Source organism: Mustela lutreola, chromosome 1, assembly GCF_030435805.1.
Source record: "Mustela lutreola isolate mMusLut2 chromosome 1, mMusLut2.pri, whole genome shotgun sequence".
Lineage (NCBI taxonomy): Eukaryota > Metazoa > Chordata > Mammalia > Carnivora > Mustelidae > Mustela > Mustela lutreola.
The window spans coordinates 230306900-230321039 of NC_081290.1; the positions used below are offsets into that span (position 1 = coordinate 230306900).

At 53.7% G+C, this 14140-nt stretch overlaps 1 protein-coding gene across 3 annotated transcripts in view; it reads right to left on the reverse strand.

Moving 5' to 3' along the window:
- Nucleotides 1-1881: 1881 nt before the first annotated feature.
- SLCO2B1 (solute carrier organic anion transporter family member 2B1) overlaps nt 1882-14140 on the reverse strand; it is a 45577-nt gene continuing 33318 nt past the window's right edge. For 2 of the 3 annotated variants that reach the window (XM_059132434.1, XM_059132425.1), the window contains 6 exons: nt 13718-14075; nt 11623-11788; nt 7056-7219; nt 5309-5373; nt 4862-4982; nt 1882-3769 (listed from right to left, as the gene is read on the reverse strand). In XM_059132434.1, the coding sequence (XP_058988417.1) occupies nt 3589-3769; nt 4862-4982; nt 5309-5373; nt 7056-7219; nt 11623-11788; nt 13718-14075 (1055 nt within the window). In that variant the 3' untranslated portion in view covers nt 1882-3588. The remainder of the gene's footprint in view (nt 3770-4861; nt 4983-5308; nt 5374-7055; nt 7220-11622; nt 11789-13717; nt 14076-14140) is intronic. The other variant, XM_059132441.1, reaches the window with a different exon arrangement.

Sequence of the window (14140 nt, forward strand, 5' to 3'; positions counted from 1 at the left end):
CTGCAACTCTCTAGCATGGGTCTATGGGCCAAAGGGCCTCTGAGCCAGGCATCAGGATGTTCATTCTTTTTTTTTTTTTTTTTTTTTTAAAGATTATTTATTTATTTATTTGACAGAGAAAGAGAGATCACAAGTAGGCAGAGAGGAGGCAGGGAGCAGGCTCCCCGCTGAGCAGAGAACCTGATGTGGGGCTCGATCCCAGGACCCTGAGATCAGGACCTGAGCTAAAGGCAGAGGCTTAACCCACTGAGCCACCCAGGCGCCCCAGGATGTTCATTCTGCTTCCAGGAGAAATTGCTGGATTTTATGACCAGTCAGCTCTAGCATGGAGACAGTGCCTTTCTCCCAGCTTCTGGATGCTGGTTAAGAAGAAAGTGAGCTCACAGATGTAATTGCTTATGGGTCCTCATTGGCCAGAGGCCAAAAGAGGGCTGCTCCCTGGACTTTCTTGGTCACTGGGATCCCCTCCAGTGCTGATCTGCTCCACCCCGGCTCTCAGCCCTATGTCTCTCTTGTGATGACTTCTCACCCTTACCAGCCCAGGAGGTTTTAAGCACAAGGACCTCACCCTCTCCTTCAAATCTCAGCTCAATCCAAAGGCGGACTCAGCATGAGGCTAATGTTGCTTGAGTATCATGTCTCTCCTCAGGCCCAGGGAGGGGCCTCTGCAATGTGTTCATATTGTCATGTTCTTGGGAAATTTGCAAAGGTGAGGTACTTTAATCACAAGTAGTTAAGATTGCTAGTTCTTTCTACTCCAACTACTTGTGTCCCAGTTCCTCTTTATGTGAGGTGGTTGGAGAAGCCAGTGGGCATTTCTGGGATCTGACTAAGGGGCAGGTGAGTTGGGGATCAACTTAATTTGGGTTTGTTGGGATATATTTATATGGCTCTCAGTCACCTCTGTTTCTAGATAACTTATTGCTAACCACCTGCATGTAGAGAATGGCCTCTAGGAATCTTCCCATCCATGTCCAACTCAATCAGCATTGTGACATCAATGTGTCATATCCAGAGGTCATTTTGGGGCATGAAGGTGTTTCATGTGGCCTGGCCCTGGAAGTACCTGGGCAACAGAGGGAAAAGAGGTTTGCAATGACAGAACCAGAAGCTAGGCTACAGAAAATCCTGCCAGTCGTCGGCGGAGGAAAACATATTTTAGACGTGTGCGCAACTGTTGGTAAAATATATGCTATTTTTCTGAATTGTGTGATGTATTTGCCTTGACTTCTTTACTCGTTCTACATAAATATTCACTTTCTTACCAAGTTTTGTGCTTTTCTTCTTCTTCTTCTTCTTCTTCTTCTTCTTTTTTTTTAAGGTTTTATTCATTTATTTGACAGACAGAGATCACAAGTAGGCAGAGAGGCAGTCAGGAAGCAGGCCCCCCACTGAGCAGAGAGCCCGATGTGGGGCTCCATCCCAGGACCCAGAGATCATAACCTGAGCCGAAGGCAGAGGCTTTAATCCACCGAGCCACCCAGGGGCCCCTTGTGCTCTTCTTCATAAAGAGGGCTCCCCAAAGTGTATAAGCTTCCGTTCCCACAAAACCCTGGCTCCACCATTTATGTTCTGTATGATCTTGGACAAGTTGCTTATTCGTTCTGAACTATTTCCTCTTCTGTAAAATGTGAACAAGAATCTGAACAGGTGAGGACTTGGAAAGCTTCATGACCTTATTCCATTTCTAAAACCATTTTTAGAGGAAGTAACCCAGTCAAATGAAAATTAGACCAGAATATACAGCTAGGGAACGATGTTGTATGCAAGAAATAACAGTGAACAATGAATCCAGTAAAACTTAAATCTAAATAACTAGAAATAATGTGGTTGCTGCAAATTCTAATGCACTTTGCAAGAAAGGAATTTTGTAATATAAGAGACATTATGCAAGAACAAATTTAATAATAAGCCGTGTCTATAATTTCAAACTATTTCTGCAAAACCTGGGAAACAGGAGGGAAGGAGAAGGAATATACACATATGAATCACCTCATCTTGTTGGAAGAAACCTTGAAATTCTTGACATTGATAAATACAGGCTCAGATATTTATTAAACATTTGAAGTTATCAACCAGTAGAATCAAAATAGGAGTTAGAACTTCTGTACCTTCATCTTCCTCTTCTTTCATGTGGGAGAACCTCACAGTCCAGCCACAGGAGCTATTTAGAGGGCCAGAGCCACATGGGCCCCCAGTGCCCTCCTCCTGCCCCCCCAGCTTCTCCTCTGCCTCCAGCACAGGGCTGGACACCGGGCTTGGGAAGCCACGGCTGACAGCTCTGTCTCCTGCTTCCCACGCAGCAGGTCCCAGCCAGGTCAGCTATGTGGTGACAACAGAATGGGCTGGGGTACATCAGAAAACTCTCTCCCCCTCCCCGGAGGGACAGCCAGGCTGGAGAAGACTGGCCATAAAACAAGACAAGGCCCACTGAAGGACCAGTTGGTTCAGACCCAAGCATTCCACAGACGCCCTCCTTACCCAGAGCCAGACGTTTCACTCCTTGGCCCTGCAAAGAACAGGTCCTTACACTAACTCAGGCATCACAGAGAACCAGGTGTCACCCCCAAAACATGGTTATCACAGAACCAGACATTATCTACAGAGCGACGGGCAACGAGGATTGGGGCACCCGAAAGGAAATGGTGAAATTTGGATTCTAGTCCACAGGGGTCACAGTGATTTTGGTGGGCCCTGGTCAGTGAGTGAAGCCTTGGCCATGCATAAGTACCAGTGAATGTGTGTTGGGTGTGTTTGGTCTTTGAAGTCAGAAAATGCCCAAATGTGGGGCCTGGATCTCCTTACCCCCTGGAGCCCCTAAGGCAGAGACCAGGCCCAGACTGTGGCTCCCTGAGGCAAGGACTAGAATTTCCTGAGTCTACAGAGTTAGCTGCGCCCTCAGCTAAGTGCCCCAAGGGGCCCTCACGCCAGGTTTGCTGAAGGCCCTGACTAGCCCGAGTGTTCTGAGTGTGAGGCCAGCTTCCTCCCTGGTGGGCACCCCTCAGAGCTCAGAGCTCTGCCTCCAGGGGGCGCCAAATGGATATTTCTTGACAGAGGCTGTTCTGGCCCCGCCTCCAGGCTGAGCGGGGCTAGGGAGGAGACCTGAGTGCATCCTGACCACAGAGATGGCCATAGCTGGAAGGAGCCTAAAAGCTGGCAAGTCCATTTCTACCCATCAGAGATGGTGCCTGAGGCCGAGAGAGGGTGGGCTGTTCCAGGCGAGCGGCAGAGCTGGGCTAGTACCAGCTCTGGTCAGCCTGGCAGCCTAGCCTGCTATGGTCTACTTCTCTATTCTAGGGCCTGGGGGAAAGAGAAACAGTCCTTCTGCCAGGAAAGCCTGGGTTCAGGTCAGCCTGACCGGCTGGCAGAAGAAGGGGGAAGACCATCACGCATGCTTTACAAGTGGCTAACACACCAAACCCCTAGACAACTCTTTGGTTCAGATGAGTTACAAAGGCCCAGAGAGGGTGACTTGCCTGAAGTCACAGAGTAAGTTAGCAGAGGAGTTGGAATTGGAAAACAGGGTTCCTGACACCCAAGATTAGGCAAAGGGCCCAGAGAACGTATTCCTGCCCCTCTACGGCCAGCTCACACTCTGGATTCCTCAGGCTTCTTTTCTGGCCCTGATGTTAACAGCTGCTGCTGTAGGCCAGATGTGGATACGGTCACCTGGGTCCCCTCCTCTTTGTCCTGCTGCCTTAGGATGGCCAAAATTAAGGCAAAGCAGGCCAGGGAGCCTGTCTTGAAGAAGACCTGGAGGCCAACGAACCTGGAAAAGACCAAGGGACCCGTGAATTTAGGACCTCCCTGTTTAGGGGTTGGATGTCCTCGGGGTGGGCCAGAGCAAGGTCAGCCATCACCAATGTGTGGTCAGAGACATTGAAGCCCTGGGGGGGGAGGCAGGGAAAGAGGCCTCCGGCCACAGGGCAGTAGCCCCATCACCATGGCCTTTGTTGAGGAGACAGGGAAGCCCCTGGAGTTGAGCCCTATGGGGGCCCTTCCCAGATAGAGGGGGAGAAGCTCTGCAGAAGGAGCACTGGGTGGGGGGCAGAAGCCTGGGCATCCCCCCTGCCTTGTCCCTAGCCAACTTGTAGCCTGGGCCACGCCTGCTTCTCTCTGACTGTTGAAGAATTCAGGGGGCCTGACAGTTGCAACTTTAGATCACCCCACCTGCCACAAGAGTATTCCCTCTCCCCTGTTTGCCTAACTCACCAAGGCTCTTATTCGATTTTTCTTCCTCTAGGAAATGCCCTGTTCAGTCCCAGCCCATAGAGCCATGCCCTCCGCAGAGCTGGCAGTGACCAGCTCCCTGCTCCCAGCCCTGTCACCAAGTCCCCTCCAACCTCCTGTCCCATCCCAGCAGCCTCTTGGTCTTCAGGTTCCTTTGGGCTCCCCATTGCCCAGATGGGAAGACTCGGTTCCAGAAAACGCAGGTCTCTTGATGGACAGACAGATCTGGGCTGGATACCAGGCCTCCTGTGTCCTAGAGAGGCCTTCTCCCAACCCCACTTCAACTCCTTGTCTCTCTCTCACAGCTGGGCTGTTCCCTTCTCCTCACACTCAATCATGATGATACATTTCCTGCACAGACCATGCTTAGACCACTTGGGTTCAAGACCCAGTTTTGCCAGTTATCAGCTGTGTGACCTTGGGCTGCTTTAACTCTCTCTTTCTTCATCTGTAACAGTCAGGGACCATGGCTGGGTCATAGGACTTGTGAGCTCAGTGTAAGATACAGACCTGCTGCCTTGCAGTGGGATATGAATGGGCCTCTTGTCCCTGCTGCTCTCCTACCTGGGACCCCAGGAATATTTCTAGCAGCCTTCCCAGAGGCCCTGGCAGCCCCCACTCCAGGTCTCACCGGTTTCGGAGCAAGTCATGGTCATAGTAGCGGCACATGGCCCGACGCCCACAACTCTGGGCCCAGTGCACACAGGTGGTGTCGATGGCGCTGCCGTGGATCACGGGGCTGGGCATCCAGGCTGCAGGAGGAGGTGGTCAGGGGATAATGGGGTCCGGTGTAACTGCATTACCCACCTCCCTGCTCCCTGGCAGACACAACCCCCCCAGAGCCACTGGGGTCTCTTGTCCCATAAGTCTTTGGCCCTCAAGCCCAGCCCTTATGCTGGTGCTGCCTTGCTAGAAGGCTCTACTGCTGTTCATACACCCACCTCCAGGGTCCCAGGTCCAATCTGTTGCCAGGGTCCCACAAACCCTAAGGTCAGGACCTGGGTCCTGCTCACCCCTGTGCCCCTGGGCCCAGCACACCATGGGAGTCAGAGCTAAGGGTCCCAGGAAGGTTCTTTACCCAAAACTCTCAGGAGCATGAACTGGATTCCTACAGCCAGAGTCTTGTCTTCTTTCTTCACTCCCCTAACAAGCAGAAACACAGCAACATGAGGATTGAGAGGGTCCCGGCCCCCCAGGGACTCTCACCATCCCCTTCTCTCTCAGAACCCAGGGCCAGCCTTCCCCAAGTCCAAAGATCCTGGGCGCTGGGGTGGGGGTGGGTTCAGGCCCCCCACTCCATTTCCCTTCAACCCGTGGAGCCCAGCACCCATGTTCCAGGCACTCCCACTAGCCATCAGGACTCTGCGCTGACCTCCCTGTGTTATTGCTCACAGATACCCCCCACCCACTCCCCCGACCCTTGGGCCCACCAAATTCCTCCTCCTTCCTCCTACACTCGGCAAAACCTAAAACTAGGTAGTCAGATACGCGTTCTAACTTCTCGAAATGCTTCGTGGCCCTAGCCTAGGATTCCCCGAGCCATGACTCCTTCCTTCTTAGCAATACCAGCAGCTGGTGTTTACAGAGTGCTTACTACGGGCTCTGTTATTCTACACTGCAACCCCTACTGTACCCCGCATGACATAGGTTTTATCATTAGCCCATTTTACAGATAAGGAGACTGATGAATGTTGACACAGCTTAAGTGACTTGGCTAAGATCCCACAGCAGGTGGGTGTCAAGGGTCGGTCAGAAATTGCAGCCCACTGCCTGAATTAACTCCTCTCACACAGGCTGCCTGCCTGCTGGGACATAGGAGTCCTCTACCTCCTCTCTGGAGGCCAGCCAGTTTTATAGATCTGTGTGTCTTCTCGTATTTGTGAGGGGTGCCATCCCCCTTGTAATTTTCCAGAAAACAGATAAGGAAGAAAAATAATCCCAGGGACGCCTGGGTGGCTTGGTTGGTTAAATGTCTGCCTTCGGCTCAGGTCATGATCCCAGGGTCCTGGGATCGAGCCCCAAGTCAGGGCCCCTGCTCCGTGGAGAGTTTGCTTCTCCCTCTCCCTGCTCCTTTTCTCTCTCTCTCAAATAAGTAAATAAAAATCTTAAAAAAAAAAAAAAAAGAAAGAAAAGTGGTTTAAAAAAATAATCCCAGCACAATGAAATATCCTGTTCTTAGAATTATCCTGTTCTGAGGTCCCCTTATTCCGGCCCCCACCCTAGGCACGCTGACTTTGGCCTCAGGTAACAATCTGTCAGTCCCAGCAGGCACCCTTAGGACAATGGTCGGAAAGATCAGGGAACAAGAGGCAGTATACTCTTGTGGGCTGGGTCCATGGTGGGCCTTTAAGGGCTCATGGACTTGAAAAACCATGAACCACATGGACAGGGCTGGGTTTTCTGGCTGTACCCTCCTGCAACCCGACCCACCCTCTACGGGCAGGGTGGGGGGATGGGCCATCAGGCAATGCTCTACTTTGTCCTCACTGTGCCTGGGTGGCCTCTCCTCTCCTGGGGCAAGTAGGGGCCTGGCTCTGGGCCCTGGCCCTGGTACTGCTCTACTCAACACTTGCCATGAGAGCTGGGGCTGGCTTCTGAATTTCTCTGAGCCTCAGGTTTCTTACCTATAAATGGGGGTGGATGGTGTCACTTTAGTAGGTTGCCATGAAGATGGAGACAGGGCAAGGAGAACCTGGTCTGTTATGGGGAGAGGGGCAGGACACCCAAGTGGCCTCCTTCTTCAAACCCTACCTCTAGGATCCCTTATCCTACCTGGGTTTAAGGACTTTTTGGGATCCCCTGGGTCTGGGCTCGCCCACTTTCACCTTAGGATGAGCATGAAGGAAGGTGTATGGGTGAGACTGGCCAGGGAGGCCCCCAGGCTGACCAGGACCATGAAGGGCAGCACCAGGTGGCTGCAGGACGATTCGCAGGAGCCGGCGAGCACAGGGCCGCCCCCCACTATGCAGCTGCAGTTGGCGTAGAAAACCTAGAGCAGGAAGGGGGCAGAGAGAAAAGCCTTCAGGAGCCTCGAAGGGCAAGCAGCTAGCCAAGTGCCTGAGGCCCCCGAAGGCTTATGGGGGACCTGAGGGCACCAACGAGCTGGGGCAGAGCTGGCTGAAGGCTAGGCTTTCTGGACCCAAGGCGAGTGGGAGGGGGCAGCCAGGCAGGTACGCAGCCCACATGCTTTCCACACACAGGGGCTGAGGCTGTGGGGAGAGGGAAGCAGAGGACAGAAGAGGGCGAGGGGCTGGGAGAGCCTCACCCCCTACCACACCACACACACTCCCATACACACCACTGTCACTTTAACGCACACACCGCAGTCCCACAGCATGCACAATCATACACACACATGTGCATACGAACTCGCTCATTCTTTCACCTGGTGATGTCAGAATGTTCCAAATAAAATCTTAAAAAAAAAAAAAAAAAAAAAGCTATGGGGGATAAAAGGGCACTTGGTTTGCTCAGTCGGTTAAGCATCTGCCTTCAGCTCAGGTTTTGATCCCAGGGTCCTGGGATCGAGCCCCGCATCGGACTCCCTGCTCAGCGGGGAGCCTGCTCTTCCCTCTGCCCGTCCCTTGTGCTTATGACCACTCTCTCTTACATGCTCTCTTGCATGTGCCCTCTCCCTTTCTCTCTCAAATAAATAAAACAATCTTTAAAAAAACCAAACTATTTAAGAGTGTTTTGGGGAAGGAACTCAGATTTTCCAGCTGAGTATCCCTTTCTACTTCACTGAGGTCCTCCAGGGCACTGGGTCTCAGAGGAAACTCTCAAGGAGAGATTCCAGCACAGGAGAGAGGGACCCAGACAGCACCATGGAAACCAGGCTTCAGCAGGTGAAGGGCAGGGACAACCTCCGCGGAGAGGGGTGCTAGATTTGGCTCTGGAAGAATGAATAGGAATTTGCGAAGAGGAAAACTGAAATGAGGAGAGGGAAGGAAGGTCAGATGTAAAATAACAGGAAAGTGGCAGGCAAGAGCGCTGCAAGTCTTTGTCTGCCTGGAGCGGAGGGCAAAGGGGAAGCGTTTGGGCTGCGCTAGGGCTACCCTGGGCCCAGCGGCCTGCTGAGCTTGGGACACAAAAGAGGAACCTGGACTGCTGTTTCCAGAAACACAGTGGGCCAGGGCCCTGCCAGTCATCCCGCTGACAACAAAATGCTGGGTAAAGTATTGAAAACATTGTCCTGAGGGTACCCAGGCACTGGCAGAAATGGAAAGCTGTTTAGAGAGGCTGAAACCCAGCAAGATGGGCAGGGTCCTGAAGCAAGCTTTGGCCCCAGCAGGGTTGCAGAACCTACACAAGGGAGTACGGCTTTCTGAGGTCTGGGGGCTCCAGGGCCAGAGGACAAACCCTAGCCCTCCATCCCGCCAGGGTAATGTCCAATAGGAGACTCTCCCCCAAAACTGGGACCCCTCCAGAGGCTGAAGTCTGTGAAAAGCTGACTCCTTTTCAAGCTGCAAGGAGTGGCCCCCAGGCTGGCCCAGGGGCATGCTTGAGGACAGCCTGCAGTCTCACCACCACATGGCCTGGAAAACTTCCAGCCCCGGATTCCTTCAGAAATTGTCTCCACTGCCCATGTCTTCGGGTGCTTCCCAGGAGCAAAGCCAGCCAGGAAGCCTAGGGTTTTCTTCCCCCAGAGAACAGAGTCTCTGACCAGTGTGTCCCAGGGAGCCTTGGCCTGTGCTGGGAAACAGGTATGCAGGGCCAGGTGCTATGAGCCCTCGAGGTGGTCTGCTTGGCCTGGGGCAGCCTGTCACCTCCAGCCATGGGCAGCCTCAGACACTTCCTATTGTGAAAAGGGTTAGGAGTCCCTGAGGCAGACTCTGGGAGCCTTGGGAAGCATTTAAGCACGGGAGGGAGGGACGAAGGCTGACAACACCAAAGTCACTGTGGCTCCTTCAAGAGGATGGGCCAGATGGGGGAGGCAGAGGCCCACTGCAGAGAGAGTGGTGGGAAGGGGAGGACAGTGGGGAAACAAGTTTTGATTTGAGAGATACTTAGGAGGTAGAATTAGGGCAAGGTGAGAGAAAGAAAGAGAGAGATCTGGTGTGTGACCTGCTAAACACATACCATGTGGCCCTTTCCCTCCAGGCTGAGCAAGCCACTGGGTTGGAGGCACAATGGAGGGACAGGTAAGGGGAGAACTAGGCCTGGCAATGTTGCTAGAAGAGAGAGACCCACCCTCATGCCTTTTCTGAGTGGCAGAAGATGGCTGGGCTGGACAAAGGGGGCCTTCCTCTTGGAGTTTTCCCAGCTCTCATTCCCATCCATCTAACTACAGCAGCAAGCTCTTCTTATGGATGACTTCAATCTCTCCATCTGCTTCCGATTCTCACTCCCCAGGGGGACTTCAGCCTCACCCCCTGAGCCTCAGATCCCACCAACCGCCCACCTCTCCCCGTCTTTCCCCTGGTCATTTACACCTTCATAAATTGTTTCTGAGCACAGTCGCGCCGACTGCTGAGCGACCCAGCCCCGGGCCCACGAGCTCGCTCACGGTTGGCCTGAGGAGGCAGGTGTGCAGCGAGACTATTCTAGGCCAGAGCGACACTTCCTGAGTGCTGACCAGCCCACCTTCCTCCAAACACTATCCCCAGACACAACCTCTGAGGAGGCTCTGGGGAGGGAGCTGGGCTGGGAGGCCAGAACCCTGGGTTATAATCCCAGCGCTGGCATTAAGACTGTGGGCAATGCCCGGTCCTTTCCTGAGCCTCCATTCCCCATCTGTATAATGGGCATAACAGGAGTGTGTACTACCCAGCGCTTAAAATTTCCCAGCCACTGTGTTAAGTACTTTTCACGGGTTTTGTCATGTGACCCTTTACTCACTGTTTAATGAATTCACCCAAGGAAAGCATTCAGCACAGTGGCTGGCATAGAGTAGGTACTCAATATGATCACTTCTGTTTTATAGACCCAGAAAATGGAGACACTGATTAAATAATTTGCTTGAGGTAACAGAGTCAGTTACGGGAAGAAGGGGGCGGGGTTCGAACCAGATGACCTGGCCACGGCGCTCAGGGGCCCACATCTGCAAAAATTCACTGTTCCCTGGGGGATCTTGCCCCAGCCGGCAGGAATTGGGGTTCCCTGGAAGAATCTCAGGGAGATGAAACCAGGTAAAGACAGTGAGAATTAAGAAGGCCCGAAGACCGGGATTGCAATTGCAAATGCAAAGGGTTTGCACAGCCCCTAGGTGGCGCCTGCTGGTCTGAAGCCCCATCAGCCAGGAGCTCTCCAGGGCTCCAGCCCATGGGTCCCAGGTCCCTACCGGGAGGACCCTTGGGCTTGGACACTGATGCCCAGAGGATGTAAAGGCAGGAGTTCCCCATGACAAAGGTAGGGAACTCTGGAGAAGGAACCCCTTATAATGGCCAGTTTGACACTGCACACACAGGTTCTTCTACAGTCTAGGGGTCTGAGGAAGGCAGGTGTTCTCTTCATTTCTCATCTGGGGGACTGAGGAGAAAGGCGAGGGGTGGCTCGTCTTGGAGACCTGTTTAAGGTTCACACCGTATACATTGGGGCTGCTTATTCTGCCTCCTTCACTGCTGGAAGTTCTTTGAGGGTAGGTCCCTTGGCTCTGGGTCCTCAGTTCCCCTTTCCCCCCCGCACACAGGGCCCAGCACAGAGGAGAAGCTCTATGAAGGTTTGTTGACTGAATGACTGACTGACTGGGCTTACTGGGCCAGCCTCTGCTCACCTTCCTCCAACCTACAGCCTCAAGTGTGATCACATACAGATCTGACACTGTTGCCAGCCTAACCAATGCTCCCCAACACTCTCTTGGTGAAGTCCCTACTGGTGGCCCGGCATTCAAGGCCCTTCTTTGCCTGTGCCTCACTTTCCCTCTTTGAAACGTTATGCTTCTGCTCCAACAAGTTCTTTCCAGGTTCTTGAAACACTGTGTGCATGGGTGTGCAGACTCTGCTTCTACAGCTCCCCCTGCCTGGAAAGCCCTTTCCTAGTTGGCTCCCTCATCCTTGTAGACCCAACACAAATGTCATGTCCCAGGAAGCCTTCTAAGACCCTCCCCGGCTTCTTCCATCATTGTCTGTACCTGCCTATCCCCACCCCTGGAATTCCTGACTTGTTTCCTTTCACCTCTCTCCTGCACAGAGAGCTGGAGCCAGATCGGGCTCACCCTTGTGCTCTGGGGCCCGGCCTATGGCTGGGCCCAGACTGGCAATGAAAGGTTATTGCAAGAATCATGTTTTCCATCGGCCAATAGAAGGAGGCAGACTGGCCAACAGATAGATGGACAGACAGAGAGAAAAGCCCCAGAATGAGAATGTGGAAAGATGGAGAGCGTGATGGGTACACAAAGACAGGGAGTGGAAGGGCCCAAGGGAGGCTGAGGGAGTGCTTGGAGCCCTGACCCACCTGACTTTTGTCCAGAGCCTCCTGGAGCGCCCAGCCTGTGCAGCCCGCCTGACAGGGAGTGAGGTACTCCACGTGGGTTTTGGGGTCACAGACAGGGTTAAAGTCGTCCAGTGGGCAGAAGCAAGGCTCTGTGCAGGCTGTAAACAGCTCCGGTCGAGGCAGGTGGCTGGTGGGAGAGAAGGAAGCAGGGTTGGCCTGGCTTTCTGGCTCTCAGATCCTGAACTTCTCAGCCCCACAGCCCAGCTCCCCATCCTGAGAACAATGGCCAGAGATTTGGCTCTATGCAGAGCTTTTACTGTCAGGGATGCCCCACATGGGGAGCTCCTTGAAATGGGGTAGGGGAGCAGGGAGATGGGCTAGAGGCTCCCAAACAGGAGGACTGGGGGGTAGAGTTGGATGGAGGCCTCTGAGACCCCTCTCAGCCCGAAGATCTTACTAGCCTCTGAACTTTTGCAAATATTCTCCATCCCTCAGCGGCCCTTCTTTGGGGAACACAAGATAAATTCATCCCAGAATGTAGTCTCAGATGAAGAGGGCCTTTTTCTTGATGGGCTGGATTGCTTCCTTTTAGAAAATTCAAGTTATGTGTGTTGGAGCAGGCAGGACACCTGACTAGCTGTGGGATCACCCAGCAGTCTCTGCTGCTCTCTGGACGTCAGTGTCTCTGTTGATTAGCTCAGCTGGGACAGAAGAAAAGGGAAAGAGGCATGTGTGCTAGGCTGACTTTTTTCCATTTACATTTAGGAAAAAAAAATCATTTAAAGGCCCTGGCTTGGGGCACCTGAGTGGCTCAGTCGGTTAAGCAGACAACTCTGGATTTTGGCTCAGGTCATGATCTCGGGGTCCTGGAGGGAGCCCTGCGTCCGGCTCTGTGCTCAGCGGGGAGTCTGCAGCAGGAAGTCTGCAGGAGTTTCTCTCTCTCTCCCCCCCCCCGCCCCTCCCCACCTCATGTTCTCTCCCTCTCTCTAAAACAAATAAATAAATCTTAAAATAAAAAAATAAAAAAATAAAGGTCTTGGTTCTCCTCAGACCAGGGACTTCGGAGGGCCTGGGTAAAGCTCCCCTCTGTGTCTAGAACAAGGGCTCCCCAGACAGGAGGCAGCACAGCAGCCTTACTGTTTGGGAGAAGGAGGGACAAGGAAGGAGGGGAAGGGTAAAGATGATAGGGGAGAGGCTGTAATGTGAGGCCTGGCCCAGAGAGAAGCGCTAAGCCTCCCTCAGGTGGGGAAAGCTGGCGTGTGGGTAGAGGGAGGAGATGCCCAGCGAGAGGTGGGAACAGGGACACCTGGGGAATTCTTGCTGGGTCTTGGGCCAGCCTCAGCCTGGAGCAGTTCCCAGGAAAAGCGAAGTCATTCTGGAGGAGAGACAGTGAAGTAACTTCCAGCATCCTCTCGAAGACGGCCACCACCAGGAGAGAGCATATGTGTGTGGGTGGGATGAGGGAGAAATGAGAAGGGAGACAGGCATGGGAGGAGGCTGTCCTCCTGGTGCTCCCTCAGATGTGGACAAAGAGCCTTGAGTCTTAGGGTCATGGAACAACACAATTTTAGCTGCCAGGCTCTAAGAATCACAAGTTAGACCAACCCCTTCCTAGGGCTTAAGTCCCTTCTCCAGCGTCCATGATAGATGCCTTGCAGCCCCTGCTCACCCCTTCTCTCTACACCCCCACCCCTGGGGATGGAGAGCGTGCAGGCTCCCAGGCAGGCCTTTCCTCTGCCCAGGAGCGAAGACTTCCTCACGCTGAGCTGGGCCCTGCTCTCTGATGTGGCCTGTGCCTTAACCTCCATTTGGCCCACAGGGCTTAGCCTCTCTGGAGACGCCGGCCACACAAGCGGTTTGCCCTGTCTTGGCTTCCATCTCTCCCCAGGCCTGAGCTGTCCTGTCTGCGAAGTTCCATCCTTGCCCCTCCTAGTGATGCCTGACACCCTCACTGGAGACTTGGAGACGGAAGTCCCGCTGCTCAGAAGCCAGGTGGGGAGGGGAGGAGAAGGTGCTGGTGGAAAGTGAGCTTTGAGGTAGACGGGTACCTCCTTTCCCTGGCCTTGTCTAGGCCCCCTCCCTGAAGCCCTCCACCACCTGCTTCTCACACACTCACCGGGGGGGTTGGGTGATGCCTGCAATCTGGTGGGTAGAGCAGCCCATGAAGAAGAGGGGCAGACTGAGAAGTAGGCAGAAAAGCTCCCCCAGCAGGCAGAGGACGGCACAACGCACGGGGCCCAGATGGAGGCGCTTGACCAGGACGCCCCCGATCACGATGCCTACGATGGCCGACGGGATGGTGAGGCAGCCGATGAGCAGGTTGGCGTAGGACGCTGTGATGGAAAACTGGCGCTCCAGGAACTTGGGCAGGAAGGTGGCCATGCCTGCCACCATGGATGACATACACACCTGGGACAGGACCACCAGCAGGAAGATGGGGTGGCGCAGGGTCCTCAGCAGCACCCTGGGGAACACTGTTGGGGTGAGTAGGGAGCAGGTCAGAGTGGGCAGGCCAGCCTGCCTTTTGTTTCTGTCCTGT